The sequence below is a fragment of the Oncorhynchus clarkii genome, chromosome 10 (assembly GCF_045791955.1).
Source record: "Oncorhynchus clarkii lewisi isolate Uvic-CL-2024 chromosome 10, UVic_Ocla_1.0, whole genome shotgun sequence".
Classification (NCBI taxonomy): Eukaryota; Metazoa; Chordata; class Actinopteri; order Salmoniformes; family Salmonidae; genus Oncorhynchus; species Oncorhynchus clarkii.
Genome location: NC_092156.1, coordinates 797,883 through 822,735, shown reverse-complemented (window position 1 = coordinate 822,735; position 24,853 = coordinate 797,883). Strand labels below are relative to the sequence as shown.

Here is a 24,853-nt window from a genome sequence, read left to right as displayed (position 1 = left end):
TGAAGAGTTTACGCAAACATTAGCGTTGTAGCTCATCGCCGGACTGTGACTGTGTGAAATCACCTTCCCAGTCAGCCTATTGCATTGACATTCATATTGCACTGTACATGCTTTACCTAAGGATTCGGGCTCAATGACATGGAGTATCAGTCTAGTCAATACCCAATATATTTTTTTCTCAACGTCCTTCTCAGAGTTATCAGACTCCAAAACATCCAGGTTGTATTGTTTTTCCTCTGGAATAGTGTTCAATACACATAGTACGTTGACATTTGGCTCAATTCACAGTTGTTTCAGAGTCCCACAATAAGAGTTATGACGCTAATGTTCTCTGGGTGTCACTGAGTAGTCTAATAACCCATGTCATTGATCCACAATCCATAGGTAAGGCTGTACAGTGAAATAAGCATTTATTTATTTTATTTTTTATTTCACCTTTATTTAACCAGGTAGGCTAGTTACTAGCCTGTTAAAACTCTTTCGTATCGTCTGAGATCCCTAAATATTGGAAGGCTGCCGCAGTCATCCCCCTCTTCAAAGGGGGAGACACTCTAGACCCAAACTGTTACATACCTATATCTATCCTACACTGCCTTTCTAAGGTCGTCAAAAGCCAAGTTAACAGACAGATCACCCACCATTTCGAATCTCACCGTACCTTCTCCTTTATGCAAACTGGTTTCAGAGCTGGTGGTCATGGGTGCATCTCAGCCACACTCAAGGTCCTAAACGATATCATGTCAACCACCGCATTCTTATTGGCAGACTCAACAGCCTTGGTTTCTCAAATGACTGCCTCGCCTGGTTCACCAACTACTTCTCAGACAGAGTTCAGTGTGTCAAATCGGAGGGCCTGTTGTCCGGACCTCTGGCAGTCTCCACAGGGTTCAGTTCTCGGGCCGACTCTCTTCTCTGTATATATCAATGATATCGCTCTTGCTGCTGGTGAGTCTCTGATCCACCTGTACGCAGTCGACACCATTGTGTATACTTCTGGCCCTTCTTTGGACATTGTGTTAACAAACCTCCAATCGAGCTTCAATGCCATACAACACTCCTTACATCGCTGCCTGCACCTGCCAACATCACTACTCTGGACGGTTCTGACTTACCTAGGTTTCTGGTTAGACTGTAAACTCTCCTTCCAGACTCACATTAAGCATCTCCAATCCAAAATTAAATCTAGAATTGGCTTCCTATTTCACAACAAAGCCTCCTTCACTCATGCTACTAAACATACCCTTGTAAAACTGACTATCCTACCGATCCTTGACTTCGGCAATGTAATTTACAAAATAGCCTCCAACACTCTACTCAGCAAACTGGATGTAGTATATCACAGTGCCATCCGTTTTGTCACCAAAGCCCCATATACTACCCACCACTGCGACCTGTATGCCCTCGTTGGCTGGCCCTCGCTTCATATTCGTTGCCAAACCCACTGGCTCCAGGTCATCTATAAGTCTGTGCTAGGTAAAGCCCCGCCTTATCTCAGCTCACTGGTCACCATAGCAGCACCCACCCATAGCACGCACTCCAGCAGGTATATTTCACTTGTCATCCACAAAAGCCAACACATCCTTTGGCCGCCTTTCCTTACAGTTCTCTGCTGCCAATGCCTGGAACGAATTGCAAAAATCACTGAAGCTGGAGACTCATATCTCCCTCACTAACTTTAAGCATCGGCTGTCAGAGCCTGTACACAGCCAATCTGTAAATAGCACACCCAACTACTTCATCCCCATATTGTTTATTTTTTCTCTTTTGCACCCCAGTATCTCTACTTTCACATTCATCTTCTGCACATCTATCACTCCAGTGTTTAATTGCTAAATTGTAATTACTTCGCCACTACGGCCTATTTATTGCCTTACCTCCCTAATCTTATTTCATTTGCACACACTGAATATAGACTTTTCTATTGTGTTATTGACTGTAGGTTTGTTTATTCCATGTGTAACTCTGTGTTGTTGTTTGTGTCACACTGCTTTGCTTTATCTTGGCCAAGTTGCATTTTGTAAATGAGAACTTGCTCTCAACTGGCCTACCTGGTTAAATAAAGGTGAAATAAAAATGTAATAAATAAATACTATGCCGCTTTACAGTCTGTCTGTCTGTCTGTCTGTCTGATATGATGCTGCTTTTCTGTCTGTCTGTCTCTGTCTGTCTGTTATGATGCTGCTTTACAGTCTGTCTGTCTGTCTGTCTGTCTGTCTGTTATGATGCTGCTTTACAGTCTGTCTGTCTGATATGATGCTGCTTTACAGTCTGTCTCTGTCTGTCTGATATGATGCTGCTTTACAGTCTGTCTCTGTCTGTCTGATATGATGCTGCTTTACAGTCTGTCTCTGTCTGTCTGATATGATGCTGCTTTACAGTCTGTCTCTGTCTGTCTGATATGATGCTGCTTTACAGTCTGTCTCTGTCTGTCTGATATGATGCTGCTTTACAGTCTGTCTGTCTGTCTGTCTGTCTGTCTGTTATGATGCTGCTTTACAGTCTGTCTGTCTGATATGATGCTGCTTTACAGTCTGTCTCTGTCTGTCTGATATGATGCTGCTTTACAGTCTGTCTCTGTCTGTCTGATATGATGCTGCTTTACAGTCTGTCTCTGTCTGTCTGATATGATGCTGCTTTACAGTCTGTCTCTGTCTGTCTGATATGATGCTGCTTTACAGTCTGTCTCTGTCTGTCTGATATGATGCTGCTTTACAGTCTGTCTCTGTCTGTCTGATATGATGCTGCTTTACAGTCTGTCTGTCTGTCTGATATGATGCTGCTTTACAGTCTGTCTGTCTGTCTGATATGATGCTGCTTTACAGTCTGTCTCTGTCTGTCTGATATGATGCTGCTTTACAGTCTGTCTCTGTCTGTCTGATATGATGCTGCTTTACAGTCTGTCTCTGTCTGTCTGATATGATGCTGCTTTACAGTCTGTCTCTGTCTGTCTGATATGATGCTGCTTTACAGTCTGTCTCTGTCTGTCTGATATGATGCTGCTTTACAGTCTGTCTGTCTGTCTGATATGATGCTGCTTTACAGTCTGTCTGTCTCTGTCTGTCTGTCTGTCTGATATGATGCTGCTTTACTGTCTGTCTGTCTCTGTCTGTCTGATAGGATGCTGCTCTACTGTGTGTGTGTGTGTGTGTGTGTGTGTGTGTGTGTCTAAAGTGTAAGGTGTACTTACAGTGATAACTGCGGGGCCAAAGGCAGAGAAGGGCCGAAGCAGGAGAGATGGAAAAGAGAGAGCAGAGAGAGAGAGAGAGAGCAGAGAGAGAGCAGAGAGAGCAGAGAGAGAGAGAGAGAGAGCAGAGAGCAGAGAGAGGAGAGAGCAGAGAGAGGAGAGAGACAGCGAGAGAAAGAGAACAGAGAGAGAGCAGAGAGATAGAGGGAGACAGCGATAGAGAGAGAACAGAGAGAGCGAGAGAGGACAGAGAAACATATATAGAGAGAGATGATCAAAATCCAAAAAAGAGCTGTTAAATTCTAAAACCACCTAAAAGGAAGTGATTCCCAAACATTCCATAACAAAGCCATCACCTACAGAGAGACGAACCTGGAGAAGAGACCCCTAAGCAAGCTGGTCCTGGGGCTCTGTTCACAAACACAAACACACCCCACAGAGCCCCAGGACAGCAGCACAATTAGACCCAAGCAAATCATGAGAAAACAAAAAGATAATTACTTGACACATTGGACACATTGGAGTAAACTAGAACGCTATTTTGCCCTAAACAGAGAGTACACAGCGGCAGAATACCTGACCACTGTGACTGACACAAAAATAAGGAAAGCTTTGACTATGTACAGACTCAGTGAGTATAACCTTGCTATTGAGAAAGGCCGCCGTAGGCAGACATGGCTCTCAGGAGAAGACAGGCTATGTGCACAATGAGGTGGAAACTGAGCTGCTCTTCCTAACCTCCTGCCAACCTCCAAGAAAAGGGCAACCAGTGAAGAACAAACGCCAATGTAAATACAACCCCTATTTATGTTGATTTTCCATTTTTGTACTTTAACTATTTAAATTTGTTACAAAACTGTATATAAACATAATGACATTTGAAATGTCATTATTCCTTTGGAACTTAGGTGAGTGTAATGTTTACTGTTAATTTACTTTATTGTTAATTTACTTTTGTTTACTATTTATTTCACTTGCTTGGGCAATGTGAACATATGTTTCTTATGCCAATAAAGCACTTAAATAGAAATTAAAATATAACGAGAAAGAGAATTCTCAACTCCCAGCATCTGTAAGAACAAAGACATTTGTTAGATCCAGTACTGCAATGAAATATTTAGATCATATTAATGTAATTAAATATATAGGTCATATTAATGTAATTAAATATTTAGGTCATATTAATGTAATTAAATATTTAGATCATATTAATGTAATTAAATATTTAGGTCATATTAATGTAATTAAATATTTAGGTCATATTAATGTAATTAAATATATAGGTCATATTAATGTAATTAAATATATAGGTCATATTAATGTAATTAAATATATAGGTCATATTAATGTAATTAAATATATATGTCATATTAATGTAATTAAATATATAGGTCATATTAATGTAATTAAATATATAGGTCATATTAATGTAATTAAATATATAGGTCATATTAATGTAATTAAATATTTAGGTCATATTAATGTAATTAAATATTTAGGTCATATTAATGTAATTAAATATTTAGGTCATATTAATGTAATTAAATATTTAGGTCATATTAATGTAATTAAATATATAGGTCATATTAATGTAATTAAATATTTAGGTCATATTAATGTTAGATCCTGTAATGTAATCAACTCATTTCAAAACCTCCATCATTGCATGAAATGCCATGTGTCTGTGTGACTGCATGCGTGTGAACCTGTCAATGCGTGTGTGTGTGTGATACCTGTGCGACAGTAGGGGTATGCGTTCCAGGCCTTCTCATGGATGTTAAGGGCCGATGCTGGAGCTAGCATTCTGACGAACGATGGAACTTTACTGTAGGAGGGAGAGAGAGGGAATATCTACTGGGTGAAATACCACAGTGTGACATCACAGCAGCAACATGTGACCTGTTGCCATAAGAAAAGGGCAACCAGTGAAGAACAAACACCATTGTAAATACAACCCATATTTATGAAAAGAAGGAAGAGAAAGAGGGAGATGGAGAGAAAGAGGGAGACGGGGGAGAGAAAGAGGGAGACGGAGAGAGAGAAAGAGGGAGAAGGAGAGAGAGAAAGAGGGAGACGGAGGGAGAGAAAGAGGGAGACGGAGGGAGTGAAAGAGGGAGACGGAGGGAGAGAGAGGGAGACGGAGGGAGAGAAAGAAGGAGACGGAGGGAGAGAAAGAGGGAGACGGAGGGAGAAAAAGAGGGAGACGGAGGCAGAGAAAGAGGGAGACGGAGGGAGAGAAAGAGGGAGACGGAGAGAGAAAGAGGGAGACGGAGGGAGAGAAAGAGGGAGAAGGAGGGAGAGAAAGAGGGAGACGGAGAGAGAAAGAGGGAGACGGAGGGAGAGAAAGAGGGAGACGGAGAGAGAGAAAGAGGGAGACGGAGGGAGAGAAAGAGGGAGACGGAGGGAGAGAAAGAGGGAGACGGAGGGAGTGAAAGAGGGAGACGGAGGGAGAGAGAGGGAGACGGAGGGAGAGAAAGAAGGAGACGGAGGGAGAGAAAGAGGGAGACGGAGGGAGAGAAAGAGGGAGACGGAGAGAGAGAAAGAGGGAGACGGAGAGAGAGAAAGAGGGAGACGGAGAGAGAAAGAGGGAGACGGAGGGAGAGAAAGAGGGAGACGGAGGGAGAGAAAGAGGGAGACGGAGGGAGAGAAAGAGGGAGACGGAGAGAGAAAGAGGGAGACGGAGAGAGAGAAAGAGGGAGACGGAGAGAGAAAGAGGGAGACGGAGGGAGAGAAAGAGGGAGACGGAGGGAGAGAAAGAGGGAGACGGAGGGAGAGAAAGAAGGAGACGGAGAGAGAGAAAGAGGGAGACGAAGGGAGAGAGAGGGAATATCTACTGGGTGAAATACCACAGTGTGACATCACAGCAGCAACATGTGACCTGTTGCCACAAGAAAAGGGCAACCAGTGAAGAACAAACACCATTGTAAATACAACCCATATTTATGAAAAGAAGGAAGAGAAAGAGGGAGATGGAGAGAAAGAGGGAGACGGGGGAGAGAAAGAGGGAGACGGAAAGAGAGAAAGAGGGAGACGGAGAGAGAGAAAGAGGGAGACGGAGAGAGAGAAAGAGGGAGACGGAGGGAGAGAAAGAGGGAGACGGAGGGAGAGAAAGAGGGAGACGGAGGGAGAGAAAGAGGGAGACGGAGAGAGAAAGAGGGAGACGGAGGGAGAGAAAGAGGGAGACGGAGGGAGAGAAAGAGGGAGACGGAGGGAGAGAAAGAGGGAGACGGAGGGAGAGAAAGAGGGAGACGGAGAGAGAGAAAGAGGGAGACGGAGGGAGAGAAAGAGGGAGACGGAGGGAGAGAAAGAGGGAGACGGAGGGAGAAAAAGAGGGAGACGGAGGGAGAGAAAGAGGGAGACGGAGGGAGAGAAAGAGGGAGAAAGAGGGAGAAAGAGGGAGACTGAGGGAGAGAAAGAGGGAGACGGAGGGAGAGAAAGAGGGAGACGGAGAGAGAGAAAGAGGGAGACGGAGGGAGAGAAAGAAGGAGACGGAGGGAGAGAAAGAGGGAGACGGAGGGAGAGAGAGGGAGACGGAGGGAGAGAAAGAGGGAGACGGAGAGAGAGAAAGAGGGAGACGGAGGGAGAGAAAGAGGGAGACAGAGGGAGAGAGAGGGAGACGGAGGGAGAGAAAGAGGGAGACGGAGGGAGAGAAAGAGGGAGACGGAGGGAGAGAAAGATGTGAGACAGAGTTATATTTTATAACAGCACAGATGTCTTAACAAAAATCAGTGTGTTGTTGGTGTTGAAACCTGTGTGTGTGTGTGTGTGTGTGTGTGTGTGTGTGTGTGTGTGTGTGTGTGTGTGTGTGTGTGTATATTCGGAAAGAATTCAGACCCCTTAACTTTTTCCACATTTTATTACGTTACAGTCTTATTCTAAAATGGATAAATGTTTTTCCTTATCAATCTGCACACAATACCTCATAATTATATGTATATATTTACATAAAAAACAAAAACAGAAATACCTTATTTACATAAGTATTCAGACCCTTTGCAACGAGACTTGAAATTGAGCTCAGGTGCATCCTGTTTCCATTGATCATCCTTGAGATGTTTCTACAATTCAATTGTTCGGACAAGGTCCTACAGTTGACAGTGCTTGTCAGAGAAAAAAACCAAGCCATGAGGTTGTAGAGCTCCGAGACTGGATTTTGTCGAGGCACAGACCTGGGGAAGGCTACCAAAAACCTTCTGCAGCATTGAAGGTCCCCAAGAACATAATGGCCTCTATTATTCTTAAATGGAATAAGATTGGAAAACCACCAAGACTCTTCCTAGAGCTGGCTGCCCAGCCAAACTGAACAATAAGGGGAGAAGGGTCTTGGTCGAGGAGATGTTCAAGAACCCAAAGGTCACTCTGACAGAGCTCCAGAGCTCCTCGGTGGAGATGGGAGCACCTTCCAGAAGGACAACCATCTCTGCAGCATCCACCAATCAGGCCTTTATGATAGAGTGGCCAAACATAAGCCACTCCTCAGCAAAAGGCACCTAAAGGACTCTCTTGTGGAAAATTACAACATTAGTTATGCTCGGCCTAGTAGTCAGAGCGCTGAGCCAGTAACCGAAAGGTTGCTGGATCGAATCCTGAACTGACAAGGTAAAAATCTGTCGTTCTGCCCCTGAACAAGGCAGTTAACCCAATGTTCCCCAGTAGGCCATCATTGTAAACTGACATGCCTACTTAAATAAAAAATAAAATATCCCTTGTTTTAACGCTTAAAGAATTGTCTGTTGTTATATGTGTTTTTTTCTAACCTGATACAAACTCGTCTCCCAGTGATTCATAAGACTGTGTAGACTCTCGTAGAGCTACGATCAGTTTGGGTGCGACCTCAGTGACACATGCAGTGGTTTTACTATCTGCAGGAAGGAACACATGTGAACTGTGACAAAACGCAGGTATACGGTTCAGCCCTCGTGTTATCTCAATCTGCACAGACAAACCAAACCAAATCTTCACTATGTTCCGCCCCTTTTTCCACACATCTACTAAACTGAAGACAAAGAGGTTGGACTTTCTATAAAAGCGGAACTGTGTTCGTTGGGCAGAGGGCTATTTGATTGCTCCATTTTTGCAAATCTTCTAATAAAATTGTTGTTTGAATAATCTACAGTTCCTCTCCTTTTGATTTGAATTTCCACTACAACTCTGACCATGAGAAACAAGATTATCTGGTCTGATTGATCTCTTGGGCCTGGATGCCAAGCATCACTTCTGGAGGAAACCTGGCACCATCACTACGGTGAATCATGGAGGTGGCAGCATCATGCTGTGGGGATGTTTTTCAGTGGCAGGGACTGGGAGACTCAGGAGTCAGGATCAAGGCAAAGATGAACAGAGCAAAGTACAGGGAGATCCTTGATGAAAACCTGCTCCAGTGTGCTCAGGACCTCAGGCTGGGGCGAAGGTTTACCTTACCTTCCAACAGGACAATGACCCTAAACACACAGCCAAGACAACGCAGGAGTGGCTTCGGGCCAAGACTCTGAATGTCCTTGAGTGGCCCTGCCAGAGCCCAGACTTGAACCCAATCGAACATCTCTGGAGAGACCTGAAAATAGCAGTGCAGCAACGCTCCCCATTCAAACTGACAGAGCCTGAGAGGATCTGCTGAGAAGAATGGGAGAAACTCCCCAAATACATGTGTGCCAAGCTTGTAGCGTCAAACCCAAGAAGACTTGAGGCTGTAATCGCTGCCAAAGGTGTTTCAACAGAGTACTAAAGGGTAAATAAAGGGTCTGAATATTTACCTTAATGGGATATTTCAGTTTTTTTTATATAAATTAGCAAAGAAATCTAAACATGTTTTTGCTTTGTCATTGTGGGGTATTGTGATGTCATTATGGGGTATTGTGATGTCATTATGGGGTATTGTGATGTCATTATGGGGTATTGTTTGTAGATTGTTGAGGAATAAATAAAATGTTATCCACTTTAGAATAAGGCTGTAACGTAACAAAATGAGGAAAAAGTCAAGGGGTCTGAATACTTTCTAAATGCTATGTGGGGATCTAAAATCCCCCAAAGTCCCCACAACGACAGTAAAACAAGGAAAATTCTCCCTCTTGGGGACATTTCCCACGTCCCCATGAGGACAAAGTCTATTTAAAGCTTAGGGGTTAGGTTTAGGGATAAAATGAAGGTTAGAATTAGGGTTAGGGGTTAGTGGTTAGGTTTAGGTTTAGAGTTAGGTTTAGAGTTAGGTTTAGAGTTAGGTTTAGAGTTAGAATGGAATTAAAATGGAATGGAATAAAAATGTTAACCCCCACAAGATGAAGAAGATAACGTGTGTGTGTGTGTGTGTGTGTGTGTGTGTGTGTGTACCTCTGCAGGTGGTATATCTTGTGTGTGTACTGTCCCGTCTCCCCGTCCTTCTCGTATGGTTCATTCTTCAACACCTCCACTCCCTCTCCTCCTCCTGTCTCGTTCTTACTGGCCTCTGCTACTGAGTACAGCTGCCCCACCTGGTACTGAAGGGGGGGGGGGGGGGGGGGGGCATGCCGTCACACAGCAGCAACACACTCTCTTATCTAATACCACCACACAGCAGCAACTCCCCTAAGCAGCACAAGTAGGAAATCCCCTCAGACTAAGTGTTTAAATGGACCACTAGACCTAGTGAAAGACATATCCATAGGTTGCTGGACCTCTCTACCCAGAATTCCCTGCTGTATGAAAGGACCCAGGAATAGTAAAGGCTGCTGGGTAAAAATAGAACCTGACTATGTGACTGGTTGGGTATCTTGTTGTGTTTGCAGGATTGAGCTGCGAATAGAAATGCTATAGATGGAAGGAATGCAGTTTGGAAACCTACCAAAAAACAATTAGGCAACAACAAATTCAATCCCAGAGCAAACTAGAATTAGTTCAACAGAGAGTACACAGTGGCAGAATACCTGACCACTGTCACTGACCCAAACTTAAGGAAAGCTTTGACTATGTACAGACTCAGTGAGCATAGCCTTGCTATTGAGAAAGGCCGCCGTAGACAGACATGGCTCTCAAGAGAAGACAGACTATGTGCTCACTGCCCACAAAATGAGGTGGAAACTGAGCTGCACTTCCTAACCTCCTGCCCAATGTATGACCATATTAGAGATACATATTTCCCTCAGATTACACAGATCCACAAAGAATTTGAAAACAAATCCAATTTTGATAAACTCCCATATCTACTGGGTGAAATTATTTATTTTCCCTTGTGTACTTTAACCATTTGTACATTGTTACAACACTGTATATATATATATATATATATATAATATGACATTTGTAATGTCTTTATTGTTTTGAAACTTATGTATGTGTAATGTTTACTGTTAATTTTTATTTTTTATTTAACTTTTGTATATTATCTACCTCACCTGCTTTGGCAATGTTAACACATGTTTCCTATGCCAATAAAACCCCTTGAATTGAATTGAATTGAGAGAGAGAGACAGAGAGAGAGAGAGAGAGAGAGAGAGAGACGGAGAGAGAGAGAGAGAGAGAGAGAGAAAGAGAGACAGAGAGAGAGAGACAGAGAGCTAACTGTACTACTGATTGGTGTTTGTGTGTGTACGTGTGTGTGCGCGCGTCAGGAAGTCATGGTGGCTCCTGTCATTGGCTGCCTGCAGCATTGATTGTTTCTCATTGGGATGCTGGAATCTTTGATTTGTTTAACCCCGCCCATTTCCTCTTGTATAAAGCTTAATCATTGAAGGTAGAGACGGATCCTTTGATCAAATGCTAAGCTTTTTACAGGACACACACAAGTACTAAAACAGAACTCACCTCTTCCACTGATATGGGCAGAATAACTCGACTGGAAGAGAGAGGGGGGTAGAGAGTGAGAGGATGGGGTAGAGTGAGAGAGAGAGAGAGAGAGAGAGGCAATGTTAACACGTTTCCCATGCCAATAAAGCCCCTTGAATTAAATTGAATTGAATTGAATTGAGAGAGAGAGAGAGAGAGAGAGAGAGAGAGAGAGAGAGAGAGAGAGAGAGTGGGGGGTTAGAGAGAGAGAGAGAGAGAGAGTGGGGGGGTAGAGAGAGAGAGCCAGAGAGAGAGTGGGGGGTAGAGAGAGAGAGGGGGGGGGGGTTAGAGTGAGAGAGACAGAGCGAGAGAGAGAGAGAGAGAGAGAGAGAGAGAGTGGGGGGGTAGAGAGAGAGAGAGAGAGAGAGAGAGAGAGAGAGAGAGAGAGAGAGGGGGGGGGGGATAGAGAGAGAGAGACAGAGCGAGAGAGAGAGAGAGAGAGAGAGAGAGAGAGAGAGAGAGAGAGAGTGGGGGGTTAGAGTGAGAGAGAGAGAGAGAGAGAGAGAGAGAGAGAGAGAGTGGGGGGTAGAGAGAGAGAGACAGAGAGAGAGAGAGAGAGAGAGAGAGAGAGAGAGAGAGAGAGAGAGAGAGAGAGAGAGAGAGAGAGAGAGAGAGACCAACAAGACACTTGATGAAATTGAAAACGCAATTGACCAAAATCTGTTCTGGGACATGTGGAACAATTTAAGCACAACAAAGCCACAAGAATGAGCCATACAAGATGTAGGAATTTGGAAAACTTATTTTGATAATCTATACAAAATCATCCCACAAAAAGACTTACAACAGAAACAATTAGAAATTAAAGAAAAATTGAACATCCTTGAATCAGTCATTAAAAACAACCAAAATCCTTTAGATTACCCAATAACCCAACAAGAACTAAATGAAAAGCTAAAATCTATTAAATCAAAGAAGGCTTGTGGTCTAGACAACATCAGAAATGAAATGCTGAAAAACAGCACACCTGAGTTGCAAAATGCTGTGCTTAAATTGTTCAACATGGTTTTAACTTCTGGCTGCTTCCCTGGTGTCTGGAACCAGGGGCTCATCTCCCCTATCCACAAAAGTGGAGACAAATCAGACCCCAATAATTACAGGGGAATTTGCGTAAACAGTAACTTGGGAAAGATTTTCTGTAGCATTTTGAATTCAAACCTTTCTTCAAGAAAAAAAAGTAATAAGTAAATGTCCAATTGGCTTTCTTCCTAACCATCGCACTACTGACCATATATACACCTTACACACACTAATTAATAAACACGTCCACCAAAAAAAAGAGGGCAAATCTTTGCTTGGTTTATTGACTTTAAAAAAGCATTTGATTTGATTTGGCACAAAGGGCTATTCTACAAAATTCTACAAAATGGGCTTGGTGGTAAGGTATATGACTTAATAAAATGTATGTACACAGAAAACAAGTGTGCAATAAAAATCAAAAACCAAAGAACAGAATTGTTTTCACAATGTCGAGGTGTGAGACAAGGCTGCAGTTTGAGTCCAAATCTTTTCAACATGTATATCAATGAATTAGCAGACATGTTGGACCAATCTCCAGCCCCAGGACTCACACTATTTGACACAGAGGTGAAATACCTGCTATATGCTGATGACTTGGTACTTCTATCACCAACCAAAGAAGGTCTTCAACAGAACATTAATATTCTGGAGCAATATTGCCATAATTGGGCCCTGGAAGTAAATTTCCAAAAAACTAAAATCGTGATTTTCCCCAAAAAAATCAGATGTTATAAACACAAATATAAATTCACCCTGAACAACACCTTAATTGAACACACAAAAAATTACACCTACCTTGGTCTGACCATATCTGCATCGGGAAACTTTAATATGGCAGTGAGTGCACTCAAAGAAAAAGCCAGCAGAGCAATGTATGCAATAAAAATGAAATTATTCAAAATCAACATCCCAATTAAAATTTGGACAAAAATATTTGACATTGTAATCCTACCAATAGCTCTTTATGGAAGTGAGGTTTGGGGGCCACTCAATAAACTGGACTTTAAAATGTGGGACAAACATCCAATTGAAGCCCTACATGCAGAATTCTGTCGGAAAATCCTACAAGTCCAGAGAAATACACCAACTAATGCATGTAGGGCAGAATTGGGCCGTTTTCCAGTAATAATGAAAATACAGAAAAGATCATTAAAATTTTGGCTACATCTAAATTCAAGTCCAAATTCAAGTCTGCAATTTAAAGCACTTCAAACCCAAGAGCTGAGCCCAGAAACGAGCCCTCTCAGTCAGCTGGTGTTGGACCTCACCAACCAAGCTGACACCAGCACTGCTTCAAAAGAAAGAATTCCAATAAACAAAATCATGAACCAATCAAAGGAATCATATTTACAACATTGGAAAAACTAAAAACATCCCAAACCCAAATTGATATCTGACCCTAAACAGAGAATATGAATTGGCTGATTATCTCAACTCTGTCAGAGATACGAAGCAGAGACAGATCCTTACCAAGTACAGGCTGAGTGACCACCGATTGGCAATAGAAACCGGCAGACATAAAAAGACATGGCTACCCAAAGAGGAGCGTGAATGTGGTCACTGCACGACAGGGGAGGTAGAGACAGAAGCACTTTCTCCTTTACTGTGATAAATATTCCTCACAAAGAGATTCATTATTCACAGAAATGACTACATATATTCTACATTTTTACAAATTGAACCCAGAGGAAAAACTAAGAATACTCATGGGCGAAGGAGCAATGGCTCCTCTTGCAGCCAAATATGTATTTTCCTGCCATAGCCTGAGGGACACTGAATAATAACATCTGCATAGCAGTAACTTACTTATTATTACTATTATTGTTATTACTATTATTATTGCTGTTTATCATTCCAAATATGGGTGGTAATGGTAGTGATAACAGTTTAGTGATGGTAGTAGTAGTCGTAGTAATGATGATTGTAGTTGTAATACTGATATAAAGGAGAAGATGACCGTTATTTAGTTATAAGTTAGTTATAGTTTCATTTTCCATAATTTGATTTTATATTTATTATATTTCTACTATTGACTATTACAATTTTATTGTTATTATTTTTGTATTTAATGTTGTATTATTATTTACTACCATTTTATATTATTATTTGCTATCATTTATAATTTTGTTACACTGTATATTGTATACATTGTTGCTTTGGCAATATTGAGAGAGAGAGAGAGAGAGAGAGAGAGAGAGAGAGAGAGAGAGAGGGAGAGAGAGAGGGAGAGAGAGAGAGAGAGGGGGGTTAGAGTGAGAGAGAGAGGGGGGGTAGAGAGAGGGGGGGTTAGAGAGAGAGAGAGAGAGGGGGGGTTAGAGTGAGAGAGAGAGAGAGAGAGAGAGAGAGGGGGGGGTAGAGTGAGAGTGTCAGAGAGAGAGAGAGAGAGAGAGAGAGAGAGGGGAGGTAGAGAGAGAGAGTGAGGGGAGGTAGAGAGAGAGGGGTTAGAGTGAGAGAGATATGGGGGGGTAGAGTGAGAGAGAGAGAGGGGTAGAGAGAGAGAGAGAGAGGGGTAGAGAGAGAGAGAGAGAGAGGGGTAGAGAGAGAGAGAGAGAGAGAGAGAGAGGGGTAGAGAGAGAGAGAGAGAGAGAGAGGTAGAGAGAGAGAGAGAGGGGTGGGGGTACCGTGAGAGAGAGATATTCTAAAAAGCTGTTAGTTCCAACAGAACTTCCCACTGCTGGCTTGCCTCTGAAGATAAGCAGGATGGAAACAAACTGTGGACATAATTAAAAGAGATCTTAAAACACATTTTATCTTTGCTTTTCCTCAGGGTGTTTCTTAGTTGTTCAGTTTGCGTCACTCTTGAGTCTTTTCCTGTATTGCATTGCAGTCTGACACGTATAAATAAAGCTTAATTTGATCAGTACCTGGATGGGAGACCAGACGCTGCTTGATATGATGAATGAATAACTGTGGTGTCACCTCTCTTCAGATGCATGTAAGTATGTGGCCTTCAAATTAGTGGAATCGACTATTTCAACCAAACCCATTGCTGATAAGTGTATAAAATCACAGCCTTGCAATCTCCATAGACAAACATTGGCAGTAGAATGGCCTTACTGAAGAGCTCAGTAACATCAAACGTGGCACTGTCATAAGATACCACCTTTCCAACAAGTCAGTTCGTCAAATATCTGCCCTACTAGAGCTGCCTTGGTCAACTGCTGTTATTGGGAAGTGGAAACGTCTAGGAGCAACAACGGCTAAAAATGGTCTGTCCTCGGTTGCAACGCTCACTATTGCGTTCCAAACTGCCTCTGGAAGCAACGTCAGCACAATAACTGTTAATCAGGAGCTTCATGAAATGGTTTTCCATGGCTGAGCAGCAGCACACAAGCCTTAGATCACCATGAGCAATACCAAGTGTCAGCTGCAGTGGTGTAAAGCTCGCCGCCATTGGCCTCTGGAGCAGTGGAAACGTGTCTCTGGAGTCATGAATAACACTTCACCATTTGGTGAATCTGAATCTGGGTTTGGGGGATGCCAGGAGAACACTACCTGCCCGGATACACAGTGCCAACTGTAAAGTTTGGTGGAGGAGGCATAATGGACTGGGGCTGTTTTTTATGGTTCAGGCCCTTTAGTTCCTGTGAAGGGAAATCTTAACGCTACAGCATACAATGACATTCTAAACGATTCTGTGCTTCCAACGTTAAAGCAACAGATTGGTGAAGGCCTTTTCTTGTAAATGCCCCTGTCACAAGTGAAGTCCAAACAGAAACAGTTTGTTGAGATCGGTGTGGAAGAACTTGACTGGCATGCACAGAGCCCTGAACTCAACCCCATCAAACACCTTTGGAATGAATTGGAAGACCGACTGCGAGCCAGGCCTAATCGCCAAACATCAGTGGCCGACCTCACTAACGCGCTTGTGGAGAGAGGGAGGAAAACAGGAAGCAACATGAAGCTCTCCCCTGATGTCCTGGTGAAGATCAGCTAAACAGGAAGCCACATGAAGCTCTCCCCTGATGTCCTGGTGAAGATCAGCTAAACAGGAAGCAACATGAAGCTCTCCCCTGATGCACGCGTGCTTGTGTGTCCGTTCAGCATTCCATCGTGACTGATTTAATTAGTCTGTCTCCTCAGGGCTCCGGTATCTCCCTAATCGGTTCAGATCTGTCAGACTGCAGTCATCCTCTCCTCTCCTCACCTCCTCTTCTCTCCCTCACTAGGCTACAGCGCTGCTAGTGACTGAATGTACAATATATTTAGTGCCTTCGGGAAGTATTCAGACCGCTTGACTTTTTCCACATTTTGTTACGTTACAGCCTTATTCTAAAATGGATTAAATAATTAAAAAATCCTCAGCAATCTACACACAATAACCCATAATTACAAAGCAAAAACAGGTTGACAATTGTTTTGCAAATGTATTAAAATAAAAAAACAGAAATACCTTTTTACATAAGTATTCATACTGTCACGCCCTGGTCTTGGTGTTTTGTGTTTTCTTTATTATTTTGGTTAGGCCAGGGTGTGACATGGGTTATTTATGTGGTGTGTTTTGTCTTGGGTTTTTTTTGTAGGTTATGGGATTGTGGTGTAGTATAGTTGTCTAGAAAAGTCTATGGTTGCCTGGAGTGGTTCTCAATCAGGGGCAGGTGTTTATCGTTGTCTCTGATTGGGAACCATATTTAGGCAGCCATATTCTTGTGTTTCGTGGGTGATTGTTCCTGTCTCTGTGTTTGTTTGCACCAGATAGGGCTGTTTTGGTTTTTCACAGTATGTTTATTGTTTTGTATTGTTCGTTATTATCTTTATTAAAGATGTATGAAGATAACCACGCTGCATTTTGGTCCGATCCCTGCTACACTTCCTCTTCAGAGGAAGAAAAAAACCTTAACACATACCCTTTGCTATGAGACTTGAAATTGAGCTCAGGTACATCCTGTTTCCATTGAGAATTTTCTACAACTTGATTGGAGTCCCACCTGTGGTAAATTCAACTGATTTTCCAAATAATGTCCAGGCACACACCTGTCTATATAAGGTCTTACAGTGCATATCAGAGCAAAAACCAAGCCATGAGGTAGAAGGAATTGTCCGTAGGGCTCAGAGACAGAATTGTGTTGAGGCATAGATCTGGGGAAGGGTACCAAAACATTTCTGCAGCATTGAAGGTCCCCAAGAACACAGTGGCCTCCATCATTCTTAAAAGGAAGAAGTTTGGAACCACCAAGACTCTTCCTCTTCCAGACAGACAGGAAGATGGAGTCGTGCATCAGACACAGACAGACAGACAGGAAGATGGAGTCGTGCATCACAGACAGACAGACAGGAAGATGGAGTCGTGCATCACAGACAGACAGACAGGAAGATGGAGTTGTGCATCACAGACAGACAGGAAGATGGAGTCGTGCATCAGAGACAGACAGACAGGAAGATGGAGTCGTGCATCACAGACAGACAGACAGACAGGAAGATGGAGTCGTGCATCACAGACAGACAGACAGGAAGATGGAGTCGTGCATCATAGACAGACAGACAGACAGACAGACAGGAAGATGGAGTCGTGCATCACAGACAGACAGACAGGAAGATGGAGTCGTGCATCATAGACAGACAGACAGACAGGAAGATGGAGTCGTGCATTATAGACAGACAGACAGGAAGATGGAGTCGTGCATCATAGACAGACAGAGAGGAAGATGGAGTCGTGCATCATAGACAGACAGACAGAGAGGAAGATGGAGTCGTGCATCATTGACAGACAGACAGAGAGGAAGATGGAGTCGTGCATCACAGACAGACAGACAGGAAGATGGAGTCGTGCATCACAGACAGACAGACAGACAGACAGGAAGATGGAGTCGTGCATTATAGACAGACAGACAGGAAGATGGAGTCGTGCATCACAGACAGACAGACAGGAAGATGGAGTCGTGCATCACAGACAGACAGACAGAGAGGAAGATGTGCATGTGTTCTGGTCTGATTGAGACTCATAATAACCTTGCAATAAAGGCCAATTACCTTTATAATAGAGGGTCATAGAGGCTAATACAAGCGTCCAGGTTTAAATATGTCCTCTTGATCTGGCCTCTTCATAGGCTACTCACATATAGCCATGTTAGCACCCGGCACTCCGGAAAAACGGCCGTGCTAGAACAGACATACAAACGGTTTCATTTTCTCCCTACATCCATCATGCTCTACGCTGACTCCATCCCTCCATACAGTTCCTCCACTAGCGGAATGATATTTATGTCGTTTCACCTTCAACGTGGGTATCAAGATGACCAAGGTGGTGCAAGGAGAGGATGGCACGCACGCCTGCATCTTTCATCTGTCCCAATAACGTTAAGGTTTTCCGAATTCTCTGTCCCTAAAATGACAGTATTTTTCTGATATACTTCTATAATAAACCGTAATGTTAGCAGGCCATTACAGCAGCCTATCAGCGGTTTGAAGGGCACTGCGGTGCCGAGCCAGCTGGTGATGGATGTTGGAAAATAATAACACCATCTAACCGGTATACCAAACATCATTTCTGAATGGACCTAAAAATACATGTGAAAAATGTAACCTGAACCTATGCAAACTGACACCGTAAAAGGTATGTGTGTGCAGCCCGGGCTGGCCATGCGCCTGTAATTCCACTCTCCCCATCTCCCCAGCCGCTGGAAACAATGTCAGCAGCGCTGCCGGGAAGATGCTAAACCTCGCAGGGAGAACAGACCCACGGCGTCGGTACTTACAATTCCTTAATGAGCATTGTGGCGGTGCTGTGTTCTTCTCACGAGGGAAGGTTGGCGCTCTGGTGAAGATCCCCAAATCTTTCCCTCAGTCAGACTCTCTCTCTCTCTCTCTCTCTCTAACCCACCTCTCCGCCTCTTTCATCCTCTACTTCCAGTTTGTCTATTTTCCTCAAATTCCCTTCCTGGTCGGGGCCGAAGGGGGCGTGGCGCCTAGCGCGGTAACAACAAACCGAGTTCGTGTCGTCACACAGATGAGATGACGTCAAGGGAGATCAGGGTAACGTTCTGCTGAGGAGCACCTCAGGCTGGGTGCCAGGGCAAATACCACGTTCAAAACACTGGGAACGTATACCTTATACCACATCATATATACCTTATACAATATATACCTCATCTTAAATATATACCTTATACCACATCATATATACCTTATACAATATATATCACATCTTAAATATATACCTTATACCACATCATATATATCTTATATCACATCATATATATCTTATACCACATCATATATACCTTATACAATATATACCACATCATATATACCTTATACCACATCGTATATATCTTATACAATATATATCACATCTTAAATATATACCTTATACCACATCATATATACCTTATACAATATATACCACATCTTAAATATATACCTTATACCACATCGTATATATCTTATACAATATATATCACATCTTAAATATATACCTTATACCACATCATATATACCTTATACAATATATATCACATCTTAAATATATACCTTATACCACATCATATATATCTTATACCACATCATATATACCTTATACAATATATACCACATCATATATACCTTATACCACATCGTATATATCTTATACAATATATATCACATCTTAAATATATACCTTATACCACATCATATATACCTTATACAATATATACCACATCTTAAATATATACCTTACACCACATCATATATATCTTATACCACATCATATAGTGGGGAAAAAAAGTATTTAGTCAGCCACCAATGGTGCAAGTTCTCCCACTAAAAAAGATGAGAGAGGCCTGTAATTTTCATCATAGGTACTCCTCAACTATGACAGACAAAACGAGAAAAAAAATCCAGAAAATCACATTGTAGGATTTTTAATGAATTTATTTGCAAATTATGGTGGAAAATAAGTATTTGGTCACCTACAAACAAGCAAGATTTCTGGCTCTCACAGAGCTGTAACTTCTTCTTTAAGAGGCTCCTCTGTCCTCCACTCGTTACCTGCATTAATGGCACCTGTTTGAACTTGTTATCAGTATAAAAGACACCTGTCCACAACCTCAAACAGTCACACTCCAAACTTCACTATGGCCAAGCCAAAAGAGCTGTCAAAGGACACCAGAAACAAAATTGTAGACCTGCACCAGGCTGGGAAGACTGAATCTGCAATAGGTAAGCAGCTTGGTTTGAATAAATCAACTGTGGGAGCAATTATTAGGAAATGGAAGACATACAAGACCACTGATAATCTCCCTCGATCTGGGGCTCCACGCAAGATCCCACCCCGTGGGGTCAAAATGATCACAAGAACGGTGAGCAAAAATCCCAGGACCACATGGGGGGGACCTAGTGAAAACCTCCTTCCATCAGCAAGGACATTGAAGATGAAACGTGGCTGGGTCTTTCAGCATGACAATGATCCCAAACACACCGCCCGGGCATCGAAGGAGTGGCTTTGTAAGAAATATTTCAACAGGTCCTGTTGTGGCCTAGCCAGTCTCCAGATCTCAACCCCATAGAAAATCTTTGGCGGGAGTTGAAAGTCCGTGTTGCCCAGCAACAGCCCCAAAACATCACTGCTCTAGAGGAGATCTGCATGGAGGAATGAGCAAAAATACCAGCAACAATGTGTGAAAAACTTACAGAAAACGTTTGACCTCTGTCATTGCCAACAAAGGGTATATAACAAAGTATTGAGATAAACTTTTGTTATTGACAAAATAATTATTTTCCACCATAATTTGCAAATAAATTCATTAAAAATCCTACAATGTGATTTTTGGGATTTTCTTTTCTCATTTTGTCTGTCATAGCTGAAGTGTACCTATGATTAAAATTACAGGCCTCTCTCATCTTTTTAAGTGGGAGAACTTGCACAATTGGTGACTGACTATATATTGCCCCACTGTATATACCTTATACAATATATACCACATCATATATACCTTATACAATATATACCACATCATATATACCTTACACAATATATACCACATCATTTATACCTTATACAATATATACCACATCATATATACCTTATACCACATTATATATCCCTCATACAATATATACCACATCATATACACCTTATACAATATATACCACATCATATGTACCTTACACAATATATACCACATCATATATACCTTATACAATATATACCACATAATATATATATATTATACTATATATACCACATCATATATACCTTATACCACATCATATATATCTTATACCACATCATATATACCTTATACAATATATACCACATCATATATACCTTATACCACATCATATATATCTTATACCACATCATATATACCTTATACAATACATACCACATCATATATACATCATACCACATCATATATACCTTACACAATATATACCACATCATATATACCTTATACAATATATACCACATCATATATACCTTATACAATATCTACTACATCATATATACCTTATACAATATATACTACATCATATATGCCTTTTACAAGATATACCACATCATTTATACCTTCTACAATATATACCACATCATATATACCTTATACCACATCATATATATATTATACCACATCATATATATCTTATACCACATCATATATACCTTCTACAATATATACCACATCATATATACCTTATACCACATCATATATACCTTCTACAATATATACCACATCATATATACCTTATACCACATCATATATACCTTATACCACATCATATATACCTTATACAATATATACCACATCATATATGCCTTTTACAATGAATACCACATCATTTATACCTTATACCACATCATATATACCTTACACAATATATACCACACCTTACACAATATATACCACATCATATATACCTTATACCATATATACGATATACGATGTGAGCAAATGAGGTGAGATAAGGGAGGTAAAGGCCAAAAAAGGCCATGGTGGAAAAGTAAATACAATATAGCAAGTAAAACACTGGAATGGTAGATTTGCAGTGGAAGAATGTGCAAAGTAGAAATAAAAATAATGGGGTGCAAAGGAGCAAAATTAATAAATAAAATAAATAAATACAGTAGGGAAAGAGGTAGTTGTTTGGCCTAAATTATAGGTGGGCTATGTACAGGTGTAGTATATCTGTGATATACCTTATACCATATCATATATACCTTATAATATATACCTTATACCATATCATATATACCTTATACCATATCTACCTTAAACCGTATCATATATACCTTATAATATATACCTTATACCATATCATATATACCTTATAATGTATACCTTATACCATATAATATATACCTTATACCATATCATATATACCTTATACCATATAATATATACCTTATACCATATCATATCTACCTTATACCATATCATATATACCTTATAATATATACCTTATACCATGTCATATATATATTTTTTTTTACCTTTATTTAATTAACTAGGCAAGACAGTTAAGAACAAATACCTATTTTCAATGACGGCTTAGGAACAGTGGGGTTAACTGCCTTGTTCAGGGGCAGAACGACAGGTTTTTACCTTGTCAGCTCGGGGATTCAGTCTTGCAACCTTTCGGTTACTAGTCCAACTCTAACCACTCTTACACTCAAACCACTAGGCTACCTACCTCCTCTACTCTCTAACAACTAGGCTACCTACCTCCTCTACTCTCTAACCACTAGGCTACCTACCTCCTCTACTCTCTAACCACTAGGCTACCTACCTCCTCTACACTCAAACCACTAGGCTACCTACCTCCTCTACTCTCTAACCACTAGGCTACCTACCTCCTCTACTCTCTAACCACTAGGCTACCTACCTCCTCTACTCTCTAACCACTAGGCTACCTACCTCCTCTACTCTCTAACCACTAGGTTACCTACCTCCTCTACTCTCTAACCACTAGGCTACCTACCTCCTCTACTCTCTAACCACTAGGCTACCTACCTCCTCTACTCTCTAACCACTAGACTACCTACCTCCTCTACTCTCTAACCACTAGGCTACCTACCTCCTCTACTCTCTAACCACTAGGCTACCTACCTCCTCAACTCTCTAACCACTAGGCTACCTACCTCCTCTACTCTCTAACCACTAGGCTACCTACCTCCTCTACACTCTAACCACTAGGTTACCTACCTCCTCTACTCTCTAACCACTAGGCTACCTACCTCCTTTACTCTCTAACCACTAGGCTACCTACCTCCTCTACTCTCTAACCACTAGGCTACCTACCTCCTCTACACTCTAACCACTAGGTTACCTACCTCCTCTACTCTCTAACCACTAGGCTACCTACCTCCTCTACTCTCTAACCACTAGGTTACCTACCTCCTCTACTCTCTAACCACTAGGCTACCTACCTCCTCTACTCTCTAACCACTAGGCTACCTACCTCCTCTACTCTCTAACCACTAGGTTACCTACCTCCTCTACTCTCTAACCATTAGGTTACCTACCTCCTCTACTCTCTAACCACTAGGCTACCTGCCTCCTCTACTCTCTAACCACTAGGCTACCTGCCGCCCATCATATATAGTGTAGCAGGCTCAAGGGTGTGGGGTTTCCAAGTCACCAAGTTCAGTAACAAAACATGCACCAGTAGCACAAATTGAATGCAAACGGGGAGTTTATGAGGGATTTTTGTACACTGGGGAAGAACGTGGAATTCACCAAATACTTCACAGTCCACAATCCGTTCTCCAGGGGTAATCCTAAAACTCGGGTCCTCAGTCAATCTGAGGTGTAATCCGACAGCCCAGGTCACAACGGGTAATCTCACTGATATGGTTCTCTCTTCTCCCACTCTTCATAAAGCAACTTTTTCTCTTCTTACTCTGCCTCTTTGTACAGGCAGCTTCCTCCTTTATCTCCAAGCAATCCCTGGCTTAATGACTCACAGCCTCGCCTCGTTGGGGCAGGAAGTCCATATAAGGCTTGGGGGTGGAGCCAGCGAGCTGTATCTCCCCTCAATAACCACTCCCCTCACCTCTCCCTGCCGTCTGCCACAATAGCTCATATGATATTGTACTTTATACCATATCATGCCTTATATTATATAATTTTACCTTATACCATATATAACTTATACCATATCATGCCTTATACAATATCATACACCATATATACTTTACACCATATCATATTCAGCTTATCTCCAGACCTAAACCCTATTGAGCATCTGTGGGGCATCCTCAAACGGAAGGTGGAGGAGTGCAAGGTCTCTAACATCCACCAGCTCCACGATGTTGTCATGGAGGAGTGGAAGAGGACTATATGTATATACATTATATCTGTCACACCTTGATCTGTTTCAACTGTCTTTATGTTTGTCTCCACACCCCTCCAGGTGTCGCCCATCTTCCCAATTATATCCAGTGTATTTATACCTGTGTTCTCTGTTTGTCTGTTGCCAGCTGGTTGGCAGCTGAGAGTGCCTGGAACCCAGAAGTGTTGTTCGACATGTTCCTGCACGGAGTATCGGATGGAAGTTAAGGACGAGCTTGCAGCCCGAGAACCTCTGATGCTCATTACCCAAGGATTCCACCTCGCTTCCGAGGCATCACAGAAGTTTCCGACGGCTCCGTTGCCGAGAGAACCCGAGGTCCCCCGAGAATCTCCGAAGGCTGCCTATTCACCTCTTCCCGAGCCAATGCAACTAGGCAGAGCTAGTCTGTCTCCAGCTGAATGGCTATACGGGATTCACGCTAAGAGTTGCCTGTATTGCAGGACTACTGGTCATTTTGTCCACTTAAAGACCAGGCTCACCAGTAGGAGCGAGTATTCTGGTGGGCAATACAGAGAAATTTTCCCTTACTCACACCCCTTTTCATGACATTTTGCTGTGGGGAAACAAGTTGAAATCTCC

The 24,853-nt window shown here is 42.1% G+C and overlaps 1 protein-coding gene across 1 annotated transcript in view; it reads right to left on the bottom strand.

Annotated features, from left to right (window-relative positions):
- LOC139417905 (phosphatidylinositol transfer protein alpha isoform-like) overlaps positions 1-18,821 on the bottom strand; it is a 60,711-nt gene extending 41,890 nt beyond the window's left edge. The window contains exons 1-5 of the mRNA XM_071166891.1: positions 18,697-18,821; positions 10,961-10,991; positions 9,512-9,657; positions 4,918-5,009; positions 3,188-3,195 (exon numbers count right to left, since the gene is read on the bottom strand). Coding sequence (XP_071022992.1) covers positions 3,188-3,195; positions 4,918-5,009; positions 9,512-9,657; positions 10,961-10,991; positions 18,697-18,713 — 294 coding nt within the window. The 5' untranslated portion in view covers positions 18,714-18,821. The remainder of the gene's footprint in view (positions 1-3,187; positions 3,196-4,917; positions 5,010-9,511; positions 9,658-10,960; positions 10,992-18,696) is intronic.
- Between the last annotated feature and the right edge of the window lie 6,032 nt (positions 18,822-24,853).